Here is a 23,579-nt window from a genome sequence, read left to right on the forward strand (position 1 = left end):
TGGTAGAAAAGTCAGGCAGGTGGAGGTGGCGAAGGCAGACACAGGGGTGAATTAGAGGAGAGAAAAGTCTGCAAGGGAGAGAAGGGGGAGCCGGCTGTGAGATGGAGAGCTGGAAGGGATAGAAGCGTAGACGGAGGAAAGAGAGGAGTGCCGGATGACATATTTACAGGACGAGACAAAATCGTCTGTCTCGTCTAAATGCATGCTAGATTACAGTGGGACCTTGTGAGTGTGTGGGTGAGTGTGTGTATAGTGTGTGTGTGTGAAGTCTAACAGCAATCCCTACTCAAGGCCAAGCCTGTATAGATCATATCCCAATCATCACATTATTGCCTTCGGCTGAAGATAGAAGAGAGAGGGAGATAGGAACACAGCAGTTCAACGGCCTCTCTCTCCCTCTCTGAGTGTCCCTCAAGCAAGCACACACACACGCTCTCCTCCCTTTCAGTCTTTTCTCTGCCTTTATAATATTTTCGTCTCCTCCTCCCAATTTTCCTTCTCCTTTATTGCCCACTGTAAATCAGAACTTTTTAGTTCCTTTGAGAATTTGAACTCTGTTTCAACCCGTTCACTTGAGGCGTCTGCGAGAAGCTACAGTCACAGCGGCTGATGACAGCGAGGCTTGTAGATGCAGCCGCTGGCAGAGACGTGATCGTTGGTTTGGGTGCGGTGCATGGGTTGGAAGAACATGGAAACCACTCCTTTGTATTTCAAACTTCTTTACTGGTTATGTTAAAAACAAAACAAAAAAACAATAGAAAATGAATTTTAAGTCTTGGATACAGTGGACAGTGAGTAATTTGATCCTCAAATAAATCTAAACCCCTACAACCCAATGAGAAATCAACAAATCCTCCAAATGAAGCTGTAACAAACTATGTCCGTCCATGCCCACAAAGACAGCACACAGAAGTGTTTTTTTTCCTTTGGTATCATGCCCTTTTACTAAGACTTCATTCGTGGCGCTTAATTCGACACAATAGCCGCAAGGAAGTATTCCTGCTTCGCATACACAAGCGGGAGAGCTTGACCCTTCCTACGTGCTCGCAACTTTTCAAAGCTCTCTTGTTCTTCAAATTCACTTTTGAGATTTCAGAGGCGTGGACCGTGGCTGACGTCTGGGCTCCTTTGATCGGTCGCTGTCACGGCCAGTTTCTCACCCTCTGACCCGGCGTTTTGTCGGCAGAATAAAAATTTCTGGAGATGAATGAGAGTTTAAGTGAGGAAGAGCCACCTCTGGAATGCCAGTAAGACCGGTAAACATTGCAAAAGCAAAATGCAGCAGGCTCTTTGTGTTAACAGCACCCGCATATACGTCACAGTCCATATAGTAAATAAGTAGGCCCCATTAGGTGCTAAATTTGTTCAGTTCAGAAAAACTTGTTATTTTGAGTTAAAATGACTCAGCATTTGGATGGAAGCTGAAAGAATGATTTGATCTAATAAGGTCTGATCTTTTGTGGACCCATCCATCTGCCCTCACTTCCTCTTTCTGTGGAATTTGTCACTATATAGTAACCTGACTTCATCCATTGCTCCTCTGATACATACAGTAGTATACACCGATCAGCCACAACATTAAAACCACTGACAGGGGAAGCCATCCCCAGCAGGATGCAGTCTGACACAGGCACACACACAAAAACGCTTTAGGAACAACTAAAAAAACATGAAGAACAGCACAAGGTGTTGACCTGGACTCCAAATTTTATGGATCCCAAATTAATCAAGTGTCTGTGGGATGATCCACAGAGGTCCTTATCCTCAACCCACAGGACACCCTCAGAAGGCTCATGTCCATTCTCTGATGAGCCACAACTGTTTTGGAGGCACAAGGGAGACCTACACAATATTAGGAAGGTGGTCATAATGTTTCACACACTACAAGTATGTTAATGTGGCCTGACATAATGCATCCGTGTATGCCAGCCTTCCACATCTCATCACATTGGATATATATATGCAATATCTACAGCATTTCCAAACATCCATGCCATTCAGCCATTCAGAAAAGCATCAAATTGATTCGCTGCCTGTAGTGGCACATCTCAGCTGCTCTATCTGAATATGTCTGATGTCCGAACGATCCGCGTGTCACTGTGGCATTTGGGAAACGTTATTTTCCTTTCACCTCCGTCCTCCTGTTCCCCTTCGGCCGCCTCTGCACTTCTATCAGATTCTCTTCTCCTCTATCAAGTTTTGTCTGTTTTTATTTTTTTTTGTAACACCTCCTCTCCTCTTCTTCTGTGTTTTTTTTCCCACCATCACAATTAGTCGGAAAAATAATAATTGCTCGCGTTACATAACAGAGATCATTTAACCGTTAAATAGCACTGAATCATGAAGCGTGAATATGTTTCATAGGCGGAAGGTCTATGGAGGTTTAGCATTCATTTCACAACAGCTGAAGTAAATGTCATACGTTTGGCTGTGAGATATAGCACATCCCTTTTTTTCTGTTGATAAGGAAGCAACTTGTGGACAACTGGGTCAGAATACTAAGTAATGAAAAATACACGGTGCGTGCACATGGTACTGGAATATAAAGACAAGCTACAGCCCTCACTGTGACAAAAGAAAGCAGTGACATATTTGTGTCACAGCTCCACGGCGAAGGTGACAGTTACTCTTCATGGCTGTCATTGTAGCGGGGACACCGTTCAGCATTACTGTAACATGGCGCTTCAAACACCATGTTTACTGAATGGTTATTGTTAAGTTCGTACCAAAAGTTGGCCTCCAAAGAGAAAATCATGCTGTGGAGCTCCAAAAGTCTGCAGCTGGCCCTACTACACCTCCCTCCCTCTCTCTCCCTTTCTCTCTCTCACCCCCTCCGGTGAGACCAGCTGTCTCATAGCAACAGGATGACACTGTTCTTGACTGCCTGACCACCTACACACACACACAAGCACACACACTTTGGTGCTTCCATCACTTCAGATAAAATTACAGTGAGTTACATTCATTTTCTGAAGACTTCCCCCAGAATTCTACAGGAGACTGCTGCATCTCCTTATAGCTGTGTTACTATATACTCTATGTCTTTCAGAAGCGCAGGGTTTTGTCTGCCCAATTTTGTTGACTTGCAGATTTGATCATTTTTAAGTGTTATTTGTTTATTTTTTTTTACAAGCATTCCCCCTGCTAACAGGAGGGAAATTTCTCATGTGATATGATGTACGGCCATGAGTCTGCAAGAGGTGATGAAAATCCCTCGAGGCTTTATCAACCCTGTGTCTGACTTCACGTCTGCTCAATCAACTTGAGTGGCTGAGGTCAGCTCCGGAGACAGTATTTCTGCTGGAATGCTATGCAGCCGCCTCCTGTAGATTTTAGGGTTTAAGCATGGTTGCATGCTTAAGCGGAATTTATATCTCTGAGGGACATAGACACCATAACTACGCACGTAGCCTACGCCGGTGTGAGCCATTTATACTTGTGTGCTCGTGGGTCTGGCTCGCTCTGTAACAACGCCACCCAAATGCTAGTCAGTGCTGTGTCTTTTTTGCCAGTCGGGTTAATTTGCTTCACTTTCAACAACGGTGACTGAAATTTTCAGTGGAATTTACCGAAATTTTGCTGAACATGAGTCATAAAAATGCTTCTATCTCCAAACCAGTCAGTTAACCTTACCGATTTTTTATTAATCCAAAACAATCAATTCGAAAATTGTGGAGATGGAGAAGCAGCCGGAAATACTAAAGCGGAAACACGCTGTTATCAAGTAGACCAATCAAAGCTCTTGCACTCTGCATGCACAGATTTACATTTCTGGGGAGGTGCACGTCAGTTACGGCGCTAGCCTCTGCTTCAACTTAACGCAGAAGCATAAAGCTCCTATTAACCTTTAAGGAGTTTGGACAATTTATCCTGTGCGTCCTCTGATGAAAATCGTTACACACTGAGTCTGACACATTTAATAATCTCATATCATGTAAAAATTCCCAGTACAGTACGACGCAATGCATCATCAAGAAGTGAGGATGATTTTTAGATCCTGAACAGACGCAGGAGCAGTTTATCACAAACCATTTTGGATTATGAGTTTTCCATATGTGGTGGCTCTGACTGGTCAAAAAGGCTTTTGACATTCGAAACCCCCCCCCCCCCTGGCCTGTAACTATGACTTCATGACTTTTTAAACGTGCAACCAGTTCAGATAATGACTCTCTTAAAATGTACTTATCTGTAATGTGGGGACTTGGTTCTTGTACCCTAAAGGCAAACTGAGTAAGACTCCAAAACAAACAGGAAACAAAAACTATGTAGAGAATTATGTACCTGTGATAAAAGTAAATTCATGTACAATCTGTGTGTGTATAAGTGTGCTTTTTGTGTGTGTGTGTGCTTGTTGTCGCAACAAAGAAATCGGCAGAAATCACAAATCCCTTTTCAACCGACACAATCAGAGCAGTCCATCGTTTGGCTTTTATTTTCCACTCTGCTTCTAGACACATCTGCAGTCAGCTGGTCCCAGACCTCGACCACCGAGAGGCAAGTAAAGCACGCCGTTAACGATCAATGTCCCTTCATGACAGCAAAGATTATTTTTAAAAAAGTACGCTCTTTAGGGTATTTCAAAGAGGCAACTTCCTTTCTTGTGGCATCACTTTCAAATGGAGGGAAGACAGTAAACACAGCCTCTTACTGGTTGTATGCGCGACGGCCTTCAAAGGCACCTGGGGGGAGTGCAGGGATGCCAGACGTGCACAGATGTAAACTGAAAGTCAAGCAGGCACACATATATACGCGCGCACGCATCAAACCCATCCAGTGCAGACGCTATCTGCGCCCCCCTTTCATGTCTGGAGAAAAAGTCAATACAGACAAAAAGTATGCAAGAGGAAAGAAAGAGATGCCCCTCACAAGGAATAGTAGAGTATCTATTACACATCAAAGCCGTTCACGCTCCCCTTTTCTCTCTTCACTCTGTTTGCCTCCAATAAAGAGAAAAGGTCTGAAACCGGCTATGAAAGGAATAAAAGGGGAACAATGTGGCGAAGAGTCATGGCAGGAAGAAAGAGAGACACACGGTGGGAGAAACTCTTAGAACTCTAATGGATTATTTCTGTGGTGTGTGATTTCAAAAAAATCAACTAAATCAGCGCATGTGCCTGGGTGATATGAAGGCATGCACAAAAGCACGCACGTGCACATGCCCTTGTGTTATTTTCCCTGTGTGTGTTTGTTTGTGTTGTTTTTTGAAGAGATAAATTAGATTTCACAAAGTTTCTTTTCATGTCTTATTTTTAGTTTGTGGGAAGAGCTGAACGGAGCAGAGGGAGCCCACTGTCACCGACAGACTTTCCCTCATAAGTTCTGCATGGGGTAATGCGACGTGCCTCGTGCCAGCGGTTATTTTTCTGCAGAGCCTGGGTGAAAATTGTCATCATTAGCTGTATTTGGAACGCACGGTAATGAGGATGATATAGAAATGGAAACTGACATTTGGCTAATGCATGAAATTCATAAGCTTCATCCCACGCTTGTGTCTTTATGATGGTCGGTAGTTGGAAGAGGAAAACAACAACAGGGGGACATAAATAAATATATGGAGACAAATCGGCCCGCAAACCAGACTGGTATGCACACTTCTAGAGGTTAGTCAGCACCGTCTCTGTTCAGTCTGTCTCAACGTGTATTGTTCAACTCTTAAGTTTTGTCTGTAATTCTAAGTATTGTTGACGTGTAATTTAGGGTTAGTCCAAGTAGCAGTCATTTGCTGCTCAGAGGTAGAAATGACCCTCTCAGGATTTGTTTTTTTCTTTAGAGAAATGTTGGGAAGACTTTGGGACAAAGAGAGCTTGTGGCATGCCGCAGCGGTGCACGCTCTGAGACGACAGTGGAAATTTTGATTTAAGAAAACCCGCTGTTCGAATTTGTTTGCAGTGTACTGGGAGAGGCTGGAAGGGGCATAAAGAATCGGAAAGGCTCGGCCCCAAACCAACAGAACAAGCAGCTGACATCAAACCATTCAGACCCAGGTGTGTGCGCGAAAAAAAATCCACAAACATGCATAAATTTGACGCTACCATGTGTACGCGCCGCGCCGACAAATGCACGCCGAGCATCAAAAAGCAGGTATAGGGACGAGATCAAGAGAATCTCTACATCAGAAAAAAAAAGAAATAACATCACATCACATCACAATATCAAAATAAGTCTCTTTCATGTCAAGAAGAAAAGAGAATAATATATTTGCACTTTTCGATTTCGAGAATGAAAGACACGTGAGCTGCCCATCTCCTTTTGTGACATGAACGAAGTGTAAAGCTACTGCACAGCCAGCCAGCTGGGGAGTTATACGTTGGAGCCGCAGCACATGCATCATGCTTTGTGTGTTTAAAAGGCATTTCACAGCAGACTGATTCCACTGCTTTGGTATTGTTGTATTTTTTTTTTTACATCATGTTATATTGATGTCTGAAGTGAAGACTAATCCTTGTACTCCTTTACACACATGCACGCAGCGGTTTGTGAAGCTGCACTTAGAGGGAACAGGAGAGCTCTGAGCTACTGCCCAGACTGAAAACGCTGATGTTTAGCAGGTAAACTGTTTACAATCTCAAATTTAATGCGTTAGCCTGCTAATGTGTGCTAATTAGCACCAAATACTGAGTACAGCTGGGGCTGCGATGTTATTAGATTTGCAGGCACAGCGAGCACTGGAGATATGAAACTTGATTTTACGATGACGCTGGAGTAAAGTTATTCCTTTGAGGCCGTTAGAAGGCCATGGACGCTGGTACAAAAAGATATTTTAGCAACTTCTGGGAATCAGGATGTATAGGGCTAGCTTTTTGCTTGCTTTTGTATGTTTGCCCTCGCAATTTGATTAATAGACAACACGCTGAAATGTTAAACTGTAATTTGCATGTAGTGTGCAAATAATATTTTATCTAAAGGAAAAGTGACACACACACATATCAAAAGCCTCCACAGTAAAATGCAAGCGGATGTGGTGCCAGGCCTCCTCACAGGGCGGTCAGATCTCAGCTGAGAGTGTGCACTCTCTGTTCTCATTTGTGAGAGAGTCCTGCCTGGAGGGTAAAAGCCTCACTCTGAAGTTTGCCACCAAGTGAAGAACTCTTATCTGTTCCCACTAATCAGTCATCACTGCTTTCCTCATCTACAGTGTATTCCATCTTTTTTTATTTTTTTATTTTTAGGTATGTACCCTCTCTATAAAAGGACTAAGAAACCATGACTCTATGGCATCCTGGCAGCATTACACACACCAGATAAAGTTTGAATGCAAAATCTGCAGATGTACCGTGATTCAATACCAGCCTTGAATGCAAAGGTATTGATGGGGCTGACCGCATAGCACAGACACAGATCTAACTTTGATAGCTGTACTATGGTTATGCTAGCTTACAATGTTTCTGTCAATTTACCTGATAAGACCAGGCTTCAATTTGGCACCCGGCCCAGGACATTTTAACAAATAAGCAGAATTTATGTCAGAATAATGAAACCTACCGTATGTGCCATGTTCAACGAAATGCTGTATTATTCTGTTTTCACTATTTTGGACTTGTGCTCTATGACGGTCCCTTGGTTCTTTACTTTCCGCCCGCCTTGAACTCTTGATCTCAAACTCAAACCTTTCTGTACACCGCTTTCATCTATTTCTCTCTTTCTTCTCTTGTTTTCTCAGCTCCCTTCTCCTCCTCTCTCTCTCTCTTTCTCTCTCCGTCCTCTTTCCATTGCTGCATCATCATCACTCTCCATCTGAGGCTCTCTGAGGCGAAACACAGCCCTCTGTCCTCATCTCCATCACTCCATCCCTACCTATCCTTCACTCTCTCGCTTCTAAATTACGAGGACAGGCAGTGACAAGGACTTTGCCCTGCTCTGCTTTATTTCTCTGACACATTCACTTTTCCTTTTTGTGAGGATTTTTTTTTTTTTTCTCTCCGCTTTTTATTTTGACAATTTATATTTTCCACTTCCTCTTCCTCTAAGAACGTGGACTCAGAAGGGGTCACTGCGTAATTTCAAAGCAAATATAAATCCTTCAGAAATGTTTTTAAAGATCCAATAATCCAAACAGTCTCTGGAGGTAGTCACAGCCACATTATGTTGCATTAAAAACCCAGCCTGTGTACAGAGTACGAGAATAAATATTCATCTTTATGCGCGTACTGTATACTCAACCAAATCACTAATCCAATTCAGAAGAGCATCGTGCAGCATACTGCTACACGTGGGAGCAGGAAGTGACATCTGTATTTTAGCAAAGGAAAAGTAAATCCAATTTTAATGTGTATACTCGAGGCATGTTTTAATGTCAGGTGCGGAGGTAATCCAAACGAATTAAAGCAGAAGTGTGACGTGGGAAGCATGTTGATGGGAGCCAGAGAGAGAACCACCCTGTTGTTTCTCTTGCTCTGCTCCTCACAGTCTGGTTCGCGTACACGTGAAATGAAACCTCCTCTCCCTCAGTTGAAATCAGATTCTCTCAGTTAATCTGCAACCAATTGCCTCGAAAGCAGGCAACAAAAATAAACAGCAGATGATGAAGCCAGGTAGACAGCAATCTTGACAATGTGACATTAACGGCAAAAAAATAATCTAAGAAGGTGCCACACTGAGTGTAATCAATTACAGGCTGCTCAGGGGTTCACAGCACGCAACTTATTCTGCTGTCTGTATTACTATTACCAAGTAAACATTCTGATGATGATGGTGGTGGTGATGACGGCGATGTTGCAGCCTCGTTGTAATTTGAGGACTAGTTCCCTCTTGAATCTTTTTAAATTATACTATACACAAAACAACATTTTGCAGCACTCTTTCCTTGTGCGTAGTTTAATAAAAGCGCTGTTCCTTTCCAGTCTAATGCTTAGATTTTACAGAGACCACTTTTTTCTTTTCATTCTCTACTTTTTAATGCACTCCAAGCCTCACTTTCTCTCTCCCTCTCTTGTCTGTCCCTCCACGTTTCCCAGAGCCTATTTCATGCCCCTGAAATCTGGCGTCTGGTGCCGGTCGCCTGGCTGGCATATAGCTCCACTCATCCTCCTCCGTATTGCGCTGTCGTTCCGCTCCATCCATCCCTCCATCCCTCCTCTTTTCCTCCTCTTCTCTTTGCCACTCTTGCTTCATTTGGCTCATGATGAGGTGTCACCGCTCTGTCCTTGAGTGGGCGAGAATCCCCTCTGACGAAAAAAAAAAAGAAGGGTTTGCGCGTGCGTGTGTGGATGCCAGCGTGTGTGTAATGATATTGCCTCTTCCTGTGTGGCGCTGCACGCATGTGGGTGTGTGTGTGTGTGTGTGTGTGTATGATCGCTACGTGTGTGGCCCAGCCTGGCCCTGCAGAAGTGACAGACATCAGGATTGTGCTGTCACAGCAGGAGAAGAGATGATTTACTTGTCAGGGGGCTGAGGGACAGGAAGGCAGATACAGCCAGCAGATAAATGTACTAGGCTGCAGGTTGGATAACGTAACGATGGCAGGCTGCGTTGCTGGAACATACACAGAACAGAATGAAGACGCACTCATGCAGGGTAAGCCAGGGCGCATGTTGTCTGCCTGCTGCAATCATGTATGTTTCAAATCATGATACAGATCATTCCCCCCCTGCCTCTCAGTATTCGTGTAATATTTTACTCTCCAACGTGGAGAGGCCAACCATGTGGTTTATCATGACAATGAGACATGAAGCTGAAGTATTGTTAACCCTCATACACATAGTAGTGATGGGAAGTCCGGCTCCTTTCAAAGATTCGACTCCTTTGGCTCGGCTCCCTTAGAAGAGATGGCTCCCAAATGGCTCATTTAGATTCACTCAGAACCTTTATCCTAATTTAGCGCTTGTGAATGGTTTGTGTGTTGGTATGCAATTTTTCATTCGCTGTTTTCATAAAAGCCTTAATTTTATGCAATTCATTTTTACAGACACTTGAGATAAGAGTCTTTAGTGCACGTTGGCATTCAGAAATACCAGATGTTTCAGCCCGGATGTCCAATTTTCGATCTCTTTTTCACTTTTTCCTGACACCCTTGCATTTAAATCTGGCTCCCCCCTCACCTGGCCTTTACCACTACACTTGCTGGTTTGGAGCACCGTTGAAGGGGCTCTTCTCGTCCACTATAAAGAATCAGCCATTAGACACGGTTCGTTCTCAAAAGACACGTCACTAACACATACACAGACTCTAACATGGGGCTATACACCTCATATATAAGCTTTACTTGTGAGAAGTTATAGCCACATAAGGTACTGAAGGTATATATGTTGTATGTATACTGAATGTATTATGTATGTATGTTTACAGCAGATGATGTGTCTTCAGTTAGGTCGGTGGCACTACCTTATGATTACTGAATACAGGCACAGTGATACAGACTCTATTTTAGCTTAGAGTAACGGTGAGATGAATGATGAAGCACCTGGTTTAAGGTCTAGGGCAGTGTTGTCTCTAATGCACCTGTGGCTATGACGATAGAATACTTTGTGTGTCACTGAAGCGGATGACATTCAAATATCTATCGGGAATTTTACATAAACCATGCTTCCATTTCATTGGCAAGCCAATCGGAAGTTGACTACTGAAGTGCGGAAAAAGAAAGTAAATACTTATTAGTTTGTTTGGAATGAATGCAGTGACAGTGGGTGGCAGTGCAAGCTATGCTACGCACGGCTGTAATGAACAGAGAAGAAGAAGTAGAGTTTGAAAATAAAAAACATCAAATAAGAAGAAGGAAAAAAACTGCTAGCCTCGGTCTTGGATGCTTTCAGGAGTTTTTTTTTTCCAGTTTGACAGGTTCATGTAATTATTCTTTCATATCAGCTAGTATTGGTCATGTTTTCTGCTGTCTCCTTATAAAGACAAAGAAATGCCACACACGAGTGAGACAGCATCTTCTTCTTCAGTCGTGAGTTAAATTGGATAGACTTTTTTTTTAGTTTTGCAATTTCCATTCTCTTCTGATGTAGCAATCTAAAACATGCATCAAAATACAGCATGGAAACATGGCTATAATAACCTCAACTCCCTTGAGCCTGCAGCTGTAAAGACTCCAGTCATTTTACAGACCAGCTTTCAAACTTGGGAAGCCAGAAGAGAAAAAATAAATAAATAAAAAATGGAAAGGAGATGCCATGACTCTGAAAAGCTGATGGATGCTCCAAAGAAACAGAACACCTTCAGCTGAGGAAGTAGCACAAAAATCACCTGGAGGTGCCTCATCTGTCCATCGAGACTTGACTTGAAATGGCATAACTGACGGTGTACTGAGCAGACAGAATCGACTTGACTTGCAAAAGCACAATAAAATGGACACAAAGTTTAGCCAAACCTGAAGTGTGCTTGTCCCGGTTATTGGCAATGCAAACACTGGTAATCACGATCCAGGGTGAAAATCATCACACCCTAATATTTCCATTGACTGTGATCATGAGCTAAGTTCATGGCATGAGTGGCAGCTGAGTCTGTGCTTTGGGAGGTGACAGATGGGACAAGGCGGCGACTGAAAAGATGAATATTAGCCTGCCAGTCCGGTGTCACTTCCACAGTCTCTGTAAGTGATACCCAGGCTGGGGCACATGATAGCTGGCTTACTGAAGGGGAAATGACAAACCAAATGCTATCGGGCAATAAAGGTTACACCCAATGTGTGAGATGGAGGCTGAGGAGCGAAAAGGGTGTGACAAGCCTATCTACTTAAAAACCTTTTGGACATTGGCAGCAAGATGTTTCGGTAGAGAAGAGTGAAATGTTGTGTATTAAAGTACACAAAATGATCCTGTTTCTTCTGGTTTATGAGCAGAGCCATGACTAAATATCACACCACCTCTATGATAACTATGGTTTTGCTCGTAGACAGTGCAGATTAGCATGAACACGAATCCAAATGTGTCCCCACGGTGTAAAACATTCACTTTCATTTATAACCATCGTTAAAAACTGCTGAGTCGGCCTCTGTGTTTGCACAAAAGCCACAGTAAACAGGCACTGATTGGTGTACCTAACAAAAACACAGGTGATCATTAGCTTGTCATAGCTAGATCAGGCAATAATTACCAGGTCGTGATTACCTTGTCGTTCGCAGAGTAATTCGATTTTGAATTAAAAGATGGTTGACAACTACTCATATTCATACTGCAATAATCTTCACATGATCGTGGCAATTTGGGGAGAATTAAGTTTAGTAATGGATCTGAGACCCTCCTTAGCTCTGGTGTGCAGCGAGCAGTCTGTCAAGTTGGCGTTGCCGCCTGCAGCAGTGAACAAGGTTGCTTCATGGTGGGACACACCACATAATAGATTCTAATATGGCTTATGTAGTGAATAGGCGCGCGGCAGGGTAAGACATTTAGGCTGCAGATGAAATGACTGAAATTATTTCAGATATGTCTGAAAGGTGCTGATTTGCACATTTCAACAAAGCAAAGCAGACCAAATGTTCATTCCAAATCCACAATTTTTGTGAATTAAGGAGAAGTTATCTATAATGCATTCACTGACTGATAACAGTGATGTTGAATAAAACCTGCAGTATGCCAGTGTTAGGTGCTCACATTTGCATTAGAGTGTCAAATCCAGAAACAAAGCAACAGATCACGTCAATGCTAATGAGCTGAGCCCAGTCTTGCTCATATACTAATAGTAAAATAAAAATTTCTTGTAACACATTTTACGGTAGATTACCATTACTGTTCCTCCTAAAACTATTTCATTAAATTTAGCCAGGACTTCTTTATACTCACCTTTGCTAATGGGAACCTGTTCATGTCTTATCTGCAGTGTCCGTAGGGCTATATTATCACAAAGTTATATTCACTTCTCACACAGATGCAATGTGTAAAGTGATGGTTTGCGTTTAACCACATTAGTGGCAGTGACAGTCAGTTGGTCCACCTCTTTGGCCAATAATGAAATATGATATAAAAACTATTGCATATTAAGTTTGTTTGATTTGTTCTCCCTGGAACATAAATCCTAATCACCTTGTTGATCACTTGACTTCTTCTGTGTGTACGAGGGTTTTCAGTTTCTTTATAGTAAAATATTTTAACATTTACGTCAATCTTTTGCAGATGTACTTATGTTTCCCAAAAGACGTATACTAATGACTTTGGTCGCCTCATGATATTTCCTCAAGAAACTGACTGAGGTTGATCTTTGTAACTTTGAGTAAAATGTCTTAACAACTTGGCAATGGATGATTTGCCTCCACATTTAATTAACAACTGTTAAAACAGGCTGAGATTGTGAACATGCTAAATATTAGCCCATTTGTGTTGAGTTAGTCAGTTCAGACTATGTTTAAATCTGGGTGTCTGAGGCTCACGATGGCTTCAATGCTCATATAATGACTTGAACCTACACAGGAATCCTATATTATGTTAGAAAATTGCACCCAACAAAAAAACACACACACATAAAACAAACGCCACAGAAGAAAGAATTACCAGATCAAGTGCCTGATGAGCCGTGGTTTTTCTGTTCGGAATGCTTCCTCACTGCTGTGAGCTTGGAGACAGCTTGTATTTTACGTACATGTTTTTATTCATTCAGCCACTCTCTGTTGCAGTGCTACGTTGTGATTTAGGCAGGAGAGATGGTCGTAATTGTTCAAAATCTTGCCTACTGCAGCTGTAACCATAGGCTAGCTTCATCCATTTTTATTTTTTTTAAATGCCAATTTAAAATGGCAGAGTTGGGTAACTTGTTTATTAAGCAGTAATAAATATACCTCCAGCACACATTTCATCCAGGGCATGAAAGGAAACGTGTATCCTATCCAAGTGTGTAAACTAGTTTATTATTGTTGCAGTTATTTTGCTCTAGCTGGCACAGACAGTAAGGAGATACCATTTAAAGGCCTGATGCTAGGAATCCACCCACATAACCACATGCACTGCCTGGACTGGAAAAGCCAGCATGCTGTGTGACAGCAGTGAATTTCAGAAGAGAACTCCCAGGTGCAGAAAACAAGTCACAGAATCATGTTAAAATATGGCAAATGGAACAAACTCTGTAAAACTGACTACATTATCTAGGCTGCAATACTGCTGCAAAACTGTACAGTGCTATCTGATCTTCATTTGAATTACACAGAGTATGCAGAGACACTCTTACATTAGCACTGGGAAGACATACGTTTCCCTTCTCTCTCTTTTTCTCGCACACGCTCACATGCACACTCACGCACAACAGTAAAAATGACTGCAGTGCAAGCGGGACGATGTAGTTGTGAGAGTACGTCACAGCACGAAGCGGACAAAGTATCCCCTCACATCAGGGTTGGCTAACATGGGGAATGAGAGAGAGAGAGAGAGAGAGAGAGAGAGAGAGCAAGAGAGAGAGAGAGAGAGAGAGAGAGAGAGAGAGAGAGAGAGAGAGAAACACACTCTCACACACTGTCACACACACCCTGAGGCTTACAAAAGAAAGGTTGAGTGGCAGGTAGCAAGGTGAAGCATCAGTCATTGTTAAGACTGAGCGCTCGTTTGGGAGCTCGAGGCTCTGTGGGGATGTGTGAGTGTGTGATTATTGCCATGATTGGTGATCTGGGGGCAAGGTACACAGTAAATACACCTGAGGCAAACAAGTGTTTGTGTTTGTTGTGTGTATGTGAACAAAGACTCAGGCTTATGCATTCACACACATTTTTCACCACAAGCTATTATTAGCAGGAAGTGATGGTTCAGGGCTGTGTGTGCGCCTGTGTGTGTGTGTGTGTATAATTATTACCACTGCACAGTGATGTGTACCCCGGAGCCTCCCCAGGGCCAAGTTCAACACCATCAGGTTTTCTCTCCTCTTACAAAACACCTATGCAGTCCTCTCTGCCTTTACTTCCCCAGGTGCGTACTGTGCACCGGTGCATCCACACATCCACACACACACACGCACTCACACCTTCCCTGTCTATAATTTCTTCCTCGCGGGTTTGAAGAGACTTCTATATCAGTAATTGTAACTCAGAGGATGCTGCATGTGTCCCTGAAACATCTCGGACGCTTGAGTAAATTCTACTTGAATGTAGCCAGTGTTCACCGTGAAATTTCATGCAGAGCGTGTTCAGCTTCCAACACCATTGACTTGCGGAGCACACAGCTTAACTGGCAGCGCCTTCTGGTTGCTCTAAAACGTTGGCTCGGCTTTGCCAACACTTTGCCAATGTTTTTTTTTTTTCAAAATAATTCAATTTGCTCTATTTAGAGTGCAGCTAATTGCCTTCTGGTTTGACCCCCAAAATCTATAAGTCGCTCTAATACTGGCAATTGATGGCATGTAGGTTAACAGCCTTTAAAGGCTTTTTTTTTTTCTCCTTCAGCATTGCACCCGTCTGTGCATGGTGGTTATGCACCACCTGCCTGCACCTGCAGGATTTTCACAGAAATCACCTGATCCTATAATCCACCAGGCCCTCCTTATAGATAACAGTCTGTATTCTGTCAGCATCACATTTAAATATACTCTCAAGACTTAATATACCAAATATATCCAAGAAAGCTGAAATAATTGCAACTGGACTTGCGGTATGAGAATCTTCACAGACTATATACCACATACTGTAGTGTTCAGAGGAGGTGACCAGGGGACTGTCCTATGAAGCAAGTTCAGTACACCAAAGATATATTTCCGCTAGCTGGATCAACAACTGCAGTCTGACATCAATACATGTTTTCCCAATCTGGCTTTGCGCAAGTTTACAGAAAAGGGGCTTTGCTGGCATCAGTCAAGCAACCTCAAACAATGACTTTCTCACCAGAAGAAAAACCCACAGTACTAAATAAATAAGAAGAATATGACCACTGAAACCAGGCTACAAGCAATAAAGTACAGCCGGGAATGAGAGGTGGCGATTGTGTTAAGTTAATAGGCTTACAATATCGCTGCACCATAATTAGGGGGCGAGCAGATCTGACTGTGATTACAATTGTATATTCCATTAAATCAGTGTGTTGCTTAGAGATAGTCTCATGTCGGCGCCAAACAGACTTCCATAAATAAATATATAAACGTAATTCAAAGTAAATAGGCTTACTTTCATATCGTATGAGTGCAACAAATACAAAGCTCTTGTGCTTTAATCAGTCTATGTTGTAGAGTGAAATCACTGTACAAAAGGAGAATGAAACAGCTTTGACATTGCTTGCAGCCAACAGGAAAATAAGTGAAATGAAAAAGACAGGTCCTCATGGACAGGAGTGCACTCTTGCTAATGCAATACAACAATACAATAATCGGGCTTGCCCCTAATGGAAGGGGGTTTAACATCAGACCCTGCTGGATGTGGTATCATAGAGCTGAAGAAACTGAATTTATATCATTCATACATGGATGCTCCTCGGGGAAAGATCAAGGGTTTAAAGTGGTCTAAAGACTGCTGCCTTCCTAAGAGACCCTCTTACTGACTGCGCAACAAGTTCCGAGGGATCTTCTAGGAGTGGAAGATCCCCGCTCTAGGCAGCGCTTTTATACATAGTATCTGCTATCTCAAACATAAGCTGCTCCAGTGGCAAAACGACCTGGGAGGACATAAACACCTTTGTGCAACTGAATACCCAGGGTTAAATATGAAGTTGCATCACCAACCTTGCAAACCTGCTTGGTAGTACAGGATTCAACTAGTGCCAGATTAGCTATGTATTAAGTGGGCTGAGAAATGGTACATGAAAGATAGGCCACCTATCTCCTCCAACATCTACATACATGGTCTTCAAGGACCTTGGCCTGTAGAGGCTGTACAATATGTAGCATAGATGTCAAGTGCCTCACAGCGCTTTAGCAGAAGCCAGTGCACGCTTGCAAATTGAAGTATGATTTAAGGTCACACTTAGCCTTTGCAAATGACTCCAAGCTAAGTCTGTAGTTCATTATTGCTAAACTTTTTGCTAAAATAATCAGTTGGGGTAATGCTTTCAATACACACACACACACACACACACACACACACACACACACACATGTTTGCATTTAATGTGGTCTTAAGCAATACTGGAGAAATACCATTACTGACTATGTTGCTGTTGTTGTCTGTCTATCGCCACACAAAGTCCGCCCAAACAATTTTATTGGTCTTGCAGATCTTTGCCAGGGCATAATCAGTTCCCAGCAGAGGAGACGTTCAGGCTGCCTTTTAAGCCTCTTAGCATTTCATAACTTTTCTGTTTGTTTTAAACACGCGAACAACACATGCATAAAACAGTCAATGGATTGTTTGTTCTTTTTTTTTCGCAAAACACAGAGAATAAATAGATTTCATATTTCTCCAGTAGATTATACGAAGGAAGCAATGTGAATTTCATCAGATGTTGGTTTATATTCCTTAAATGAGATGCGGAACATCTGGTGAAATTTGCCTCCAGCCACTTCTGTGAAATGGTGGGAAGCTCACATAGGGTGCAATAAAAGCACAGGCATGCGGACGCGGCTGCAAGCAGCGGGAAGGTGAGGGATTGTACGGTGTGAATTACTTTACTTTCCTGCTCAGCAAACATAAAAAGCTGCTCTCACAAACATGACTAAGTATGCACACACGGGCACTACACAGTCTAAATACTGTAAGTTAACCTTTAGAAAGCCAACTGCAGCCCTACAGCTATTAGACCTTTAAACACTGCTACTTGAGCAGCACACACATACAAACGTACAGTAGACAAACATACACACACATTAATAGAAGGAGGAAGAAACAGAAAGAGAACAGAAATGTTTTTTCAGTGCGCACACAAACTTGTGAACCATTCCTTACTATCTCAAGAAAGTGCCTAACATTAATTGTAACCTTTGCCCTAAGACCATATCTTTAACCCTTAAAAAGTTGTGCCCCAACAAGGACAACATGACCTCGCTTAGTATTCTGCAAGAGTTTGGCCCCCCACAACTTGGACACTAATAACAACAAGAACTCACACACATATACTCTGATCACGCATAACATTATGACCACTGACAGGAGAAGTAAATAACATTTACCATCTTGTGACAATTCAATGTTCTACTGGACCACACACCTAGACCAGACCAGGCAGCCCCACCCCATAGCAATGACACGCCATGATGGCAGCAGCCATCCCCAGCAGGATGCAGCCTGACACAGGCACACACACAAAAATGGTTTAGGAACAACTAAAAAAAAACAAAACATGAAGAACAGCACAAGGTGTTGACCTGGCCTCTAAATTCACTAGATCCCAAACTGATCAAGTATCTGTGAGATGATCCACAGAGGCCCCTCCCCTCAACCCATAGGACCCAAAGACCCCCACTAACAACATTCTGTTGTCAGACAGGACACCCTCAGAAGGCCCATGTCCATTCTCTGATGAGTCACAACTGTTTTGGAGGCACAAGGGAGACCTACACAATATTGGGAAGGTGGTCATAATATCATGCCTGATCGGTATATGTATGTATGTATGTATGTATACTACTGTGTCATGGAAGTGGACTTACTAGAACAGGTACAAAACTGTAAAATGGACTGATGGCAGTACGGTACGCTCAAGCTCCAGGTTGACTGGAGACTGGTTGACAATGATCCATGAATGTGAAGTCACACTCAGTGATCTTAATCATCATCAGAAATTTTATTTAATAGGATAAACCCCTTGAGAGGCATCCTCTCGTTTTCGAGGGGGTCCTAAAAACTGATCAGTGCATCACAGTCTATCAGTTACACATTTGGAAATGAAATGAGCACACATGCAAATGTTTGGGAAGTCTCGGCTATTGTAGGAACAAAGTCTGCTTGGCTCCGAGTGATGAACCCACTTTTCAAATTGTGCTGCCGTCCTGCTGGCAGCTTCAACAACCTGTCACTGCAGTATAATGTATTTCACACTGGGGCACATTAAGTCATCAATCCATGTGTGTTTTTGTGCTTGTTGTAACGTAGTCAAACTGAACTGGTGATACACAGATGAGGAACTGTGCTAGCCTGAAGGTTAAAGAGCTGGGCTTGGGGCTGGCTGACTTAAATGAATGAGTAATGTTCTCCTATCCTTCAGCAGCTACTGTTGAAGTGCCCTTGGAAAAGGCACTGAACGCCCAGTTGCTCCAATTGAGCTGCTCAGTGGCCAGAAATGCAAAACGGCGGCTGCACTGGGTGGTTACCAAATGGGGTTTGAGTGAAAGGGTGCAACCGGGGTGGGGTAAACGGCCACCATGCAAATGCAGGTTCATTCTGGATGAGGCTTGTACCATAAGTTGGTTTATTTCGCCAGCCACTTTGGCGGGTAACTAACCATCATTTGGAAGCTCTGCTCTAGTCTGAAAAATGAGACGGCCCGTAAAAGTGTTTGATACCTAGCCGACCATCATTTAGAGGTCCCACACTAATTTTAGATTATAATTTTAGTTGGCTAGAATAACGACATAAAATACCTTGTTGTTTGCAAGGTGTTTGACACCCACAGTAACCAGTGAACAAGATTTTCGAGGTGTTGCCATGATACGCCGATGATGAAATATGAATTAGTCCTATTTGATCTTGCCTAGTTATATCTGGGTAAATTCATTATAAATAGCATTTCGGAAGTTAAAATGCTCTCTGCTTTTCCAGCGCTTGTTCCTGTTGCAAGTCGAGAGGCTCTGATCTAGTGGGTCAAATTCAATCTGACTGCCTTTATTATGCTGCATATAATTTATGGTGCAGCTATTACTAAAGATCAATAGCACTTAAACTGCACCATTGATATTGAAACCTGCACTGATTTACAAGCACATAGGTCTTTGGTCAAATCCAGACACACAGACACATACGCGGACATAAACACACACATACCACTTGTATATCTGATATAATGCAGTTTCTTCCCAGCATTGTCCTTGTGCACTGTTCATTTCCTGTGATTGCTCTTTGAAGCACACTCTCGGACACTGCACACACACACAATTGACTAGCAGGGAGGGGAAAAAAAAAAATCTGGCTTTTCATTAGATTGGATTTCTGCGTGTATACAGTACGTCTGTTTGTCTCCAGTTTACTTCTAAGGTCTCAAAGGCCAGCTGGCCAGCAAATCCGTACTCACACACACACACACACACACACACACACACAGTTTTGCTATATTTGAGAGGACTCTGTATTGATTTACTTTCCTTCACAATTTTTTTTATTTTTTATTTTCCAAGTTGTGGGTTGTGAAGGATTGGCCCTCACCAGTGTAGATAAACATGTGCACACCCACGCAAACAAACATGCAGATGCACACGTTCGCCCGACCTTCACTACAAATGCACACTGCAGGAAAAAGTGCGGCTGTGTGAGTGTGTGCGTGTGGCTGCGTGCATGTGTGTGTACTTTTGAGTGCCAGCTACCGATGCACTCAAACCTAGGGGTTGTCACCACTGCCAAGGATGAGACACCGGCTCTGCAGAAAACCGCCAGCGGAAGGATGGATGGATAGATGGGGGATGAAAAACCTTTAAACTAAATGGGCACAGTGATGCGCTGTAAATACAGGGATTGAGATATGATTGGGTGGCCAAGTGCTGTCGCTTGGTGGGGTGTAAAGTTAGTCTTGGGGATAACAGCTGAAGATCTTGCACAAACATGTACTTTTTAAGAAGTGGCACTGGCTTTATTCTTTAAAGTTGGAGATATGAGCCTGTCTGCTACATGCAAGCGGGTGTGGCAGGTAATGTTGTTAACATTGTGTGGATGGACAAAAAAATGCACATTTTCTATTGCTAACATTAGATATTTAGCTAAAATCTGTCAGTATGGGAATTAGTTAGGGAGTTCATGAATAGCGGATGTTGTGGGCAAAACCTAAGACTGAACTTATTCTGTTTTCAGGCAAATGTTGGTCACTCAAAGACAAGCTGTAGCGCTGATTTGAGTAAAACTAAGTCTTTAGAAGGTTTTAGATCCAATATTGTGACAAAAACAGTGGCACTTACATTGTTCTGCGGGACAAGCTCACTGGTCAGCTGTTAAGGTCATTTTTAAATCAGAATGTCAATTTCCATCTTTAGAATCTGCAAGCAGCCGGCCGAGTCAAAGTCAATTTGGAGCCGTGCATCAGCGCAGTATCAAGGTCCCCTTCTCAGAAATTTGATCACATAAAATGCTACTTGAAATGTCAAACCTGTACGGGGAATCTCATCGATTTGCTGATTTATCCAATCACTGGTTGTCAGTAACAGCAGCAGCACATAGAAAATGGACATTTCCACCCACATTTCCTGTCCACATTACATTCTTCGCTGAAAACAGAGCAGGACATTAGATTTACAGTACATGTTTGCCATTTAAATAGTGACCTTTCTTAAGCATTTAAGTAACTGCTAGCTAATGGTGTCAGTTATGTCTGCAATAGTGACTATGTTCCTGAGTCTTAACAAACAAGTAGAGGGAAGATGTTTTTATTAAGTCACTCCAACCTCAACACAATAAGATTTTGGATGACTGAGTAAAGATATACACCACATCCAAAGACTACATACACATTAACGCTGGGCAGCTGTGGCTCAGGTGGGAGTGGATAACCCACTGATCGCAGGGTTGGCGGTTTGATCCATGGCCCACTGCCACCAGTGTGTGACTGTGTGTCTGTCCAAGAATCATGGAATGAATGGATGCTTGGATGAAAAGTAATTACAGCCTACACAGTTTTAAGCTGTTGGCACAAAATAACAACCTCTGAATGCAGTTAAGATGTATTTTGCAGTGTCTTCTCCTCCATTATTGTGGTTTCAAATATGTAGTGGGAAAATAGGTGCTCATCCCATAGACACACCTGTGCAAAGTTGTATGTCTGCACTCTTTCGTGCACATGGTGCTGGACAAATGGACATAGGAGTGAATGTAGGGAGGAGGGGGGGGCAAACCTCCATCCCGGAAACAGAGAGAGAGAGAGAGAGAGAGAGAGAGAGAGAGAGAGAGAGACCCAGATCCCCCACCAACCAAACACACACGCACACGAATACGCACATCGGCAGCCAACACACAGGTAGAAAATGTATTTTTTCACTTGACATTTAGGAACCGTGGACTCCACTTTAAAGCCGGTAATAGTCCCACACATTACACTGAAAATGGAAATTAACATGAATAATTCCAGAAAGAGGGTGAGAAGCAGAGAGAGATGAGAAATGTGATCGCAAAGTAGTGTCGTCATCCCTCCATCTCTCTCTCTCTCTCTCTCTCTCTCTCTCTCTGTCTCTCTCTGGGTCTACTGTGATTCTTTGCAGTCGCCCGTCGGGCGCATCTGTCCCGTCTATCGAGTGTCCCACCGACGTCCGCAACAATTCTCTGCAACTCTCCGTGCAAGCAAAACAGTGAGAGAGAGAGAGAGAAAAAAAAACAAACAAGCCGAACACTGACAAAACCGAACCAACGCCAGAGGAGAGCGTGTTTGCATGCGCCTGGTACAGAGACACAAATAGATAAGGGGAGCGATGCTCTTAGAGTTGCACCTGGGTAGCCTGCCAGTGCCAAACCACGTTCCTTTATTGCACCGCAAGACATTCGGCATCCAGCTCCTCACCCAGTGAGACCAAGCAGCCACCTGGTCGCCCATCCAGCCACCTTGTAATTAACCGGCTGCCACAGGCTACCATCTATCCCCCTCTGCTTCAGCCGCTCAGCTGCGGATTAATCCAGCCAGCCACTCCGCGATAACAATCATCCGACCAGTCACCCATCAACCCCCGGTCATCTGTCAATCCGTCCACTCATCCGCAGGGGCATTGCAACTCTCTCCGCGAGAATAAGTACGCGCCTGCCGGCTGAGAGCGTCTTACCTTGAGCGCCTCTATATCCAAAGACGTCGACCGGTCCATGACAGAGAGTGAAGTGCTGCAAATCAGTCACGAAAATAGAAGTCCCACAGGCGGGGCAGATAAGAAGGAAAGAGATTAAAAACGGAAACCGAAAAAAAAAGTTGGGATGCTCTCTAGAGTCCCAAACTCTGCTGCAGCATCCCCCGGATTATTGTTAGGATTAGGTTATTAATATTCCAGCACTGCGAGGGATTTTCTCAGTTTCAAGCCTCCCGGTGGGTCGCTTGGTAAAAATCAGGACTCCATAGCATGGAAGTCCCCCACCACCACCTCCGGTCCCCGGTTTGTCCGTACAGGGGACGGAGGGAACAGAAATTAACAGAGAGAGATCAGAATTAGCCGTGCGTAATGTTTCAAGCTGCGGTTTTTTTGCGCACTTGACGATCCGGTGTGTTTTTCTATATTCCTTTCTTTTCTTTTCTTTTTTTTTTTTTTTTTTTTATTTGTTACATTTGAATAAGAAATATTCCCCCCTCTACTGGAATGAAGCCGGAATCTACACTCTCCTGGGAGTCAGCCACCGGATAAAATGCCGTTATATCCCGTTGAATCCTGGTAAATATATAGTATGATGTGTCTGCTCTTGCAGTGGTAGGCGACTGGAGAGGAGACGTCCGGATCAGAGAGATGATATTCTGCCTTGCCTGGGCGACTTCCATGCGGCAAACCGCCAGAGATATCAGCTCTCCCCGAAAGAAAAGGGAGAGAGAGAGAGAGGGAGAGGGAGAGGGAGGGAGGGAGAGAGAGAGAGAGGGGGACAGAGAGAGAGGGAGGGAAAGAGAGAGAGACCTAGTGTGAGAAATGCTGAAGAGAGGAGATGA

At 43.2% G+C, this 23,579-nt stretch overlaps 1 protein-coding gene across 1 annotated transcript in view; it reads right to left on the reverse strand.

Annotated features, from left to right (window-relative positions):
• Positions 1 to 22,758, reverse strand: part of LOC311496769 (zeta-sarcoglycan-like) — a gene marked incomplete at its 5' end in the record, with an annotated part of 338,082 nt that extends 315,324 nt beyond the window's left edge. Inside the window, one exon of the mRNA XM_084556747.1 lies at positions 22,720 to 22,758. Coding sequence (XP_084412873.1) covers positions 22,720 to 22,758 — 39 coding nt within the window. The remainder of the gene's footprint in view (positions 1 to 22,719) is intronic.
• Between the last annotated feature and the right edge of the window lie 821 nt (positions 22,759 to 23,579).

Source organism: Chelon labrosus (genome assembly GCF_963514085.1).
Source record: "Chelon labrosus genome assembly, chromosome: 2".
Taxonomy (NCBI): domain Eukaryota; kingdom Metazoa; phylum Chordata; class Actinopteri; order Mugiliformes; family Mugilidae; genus Chelon; species Chelon labrosus.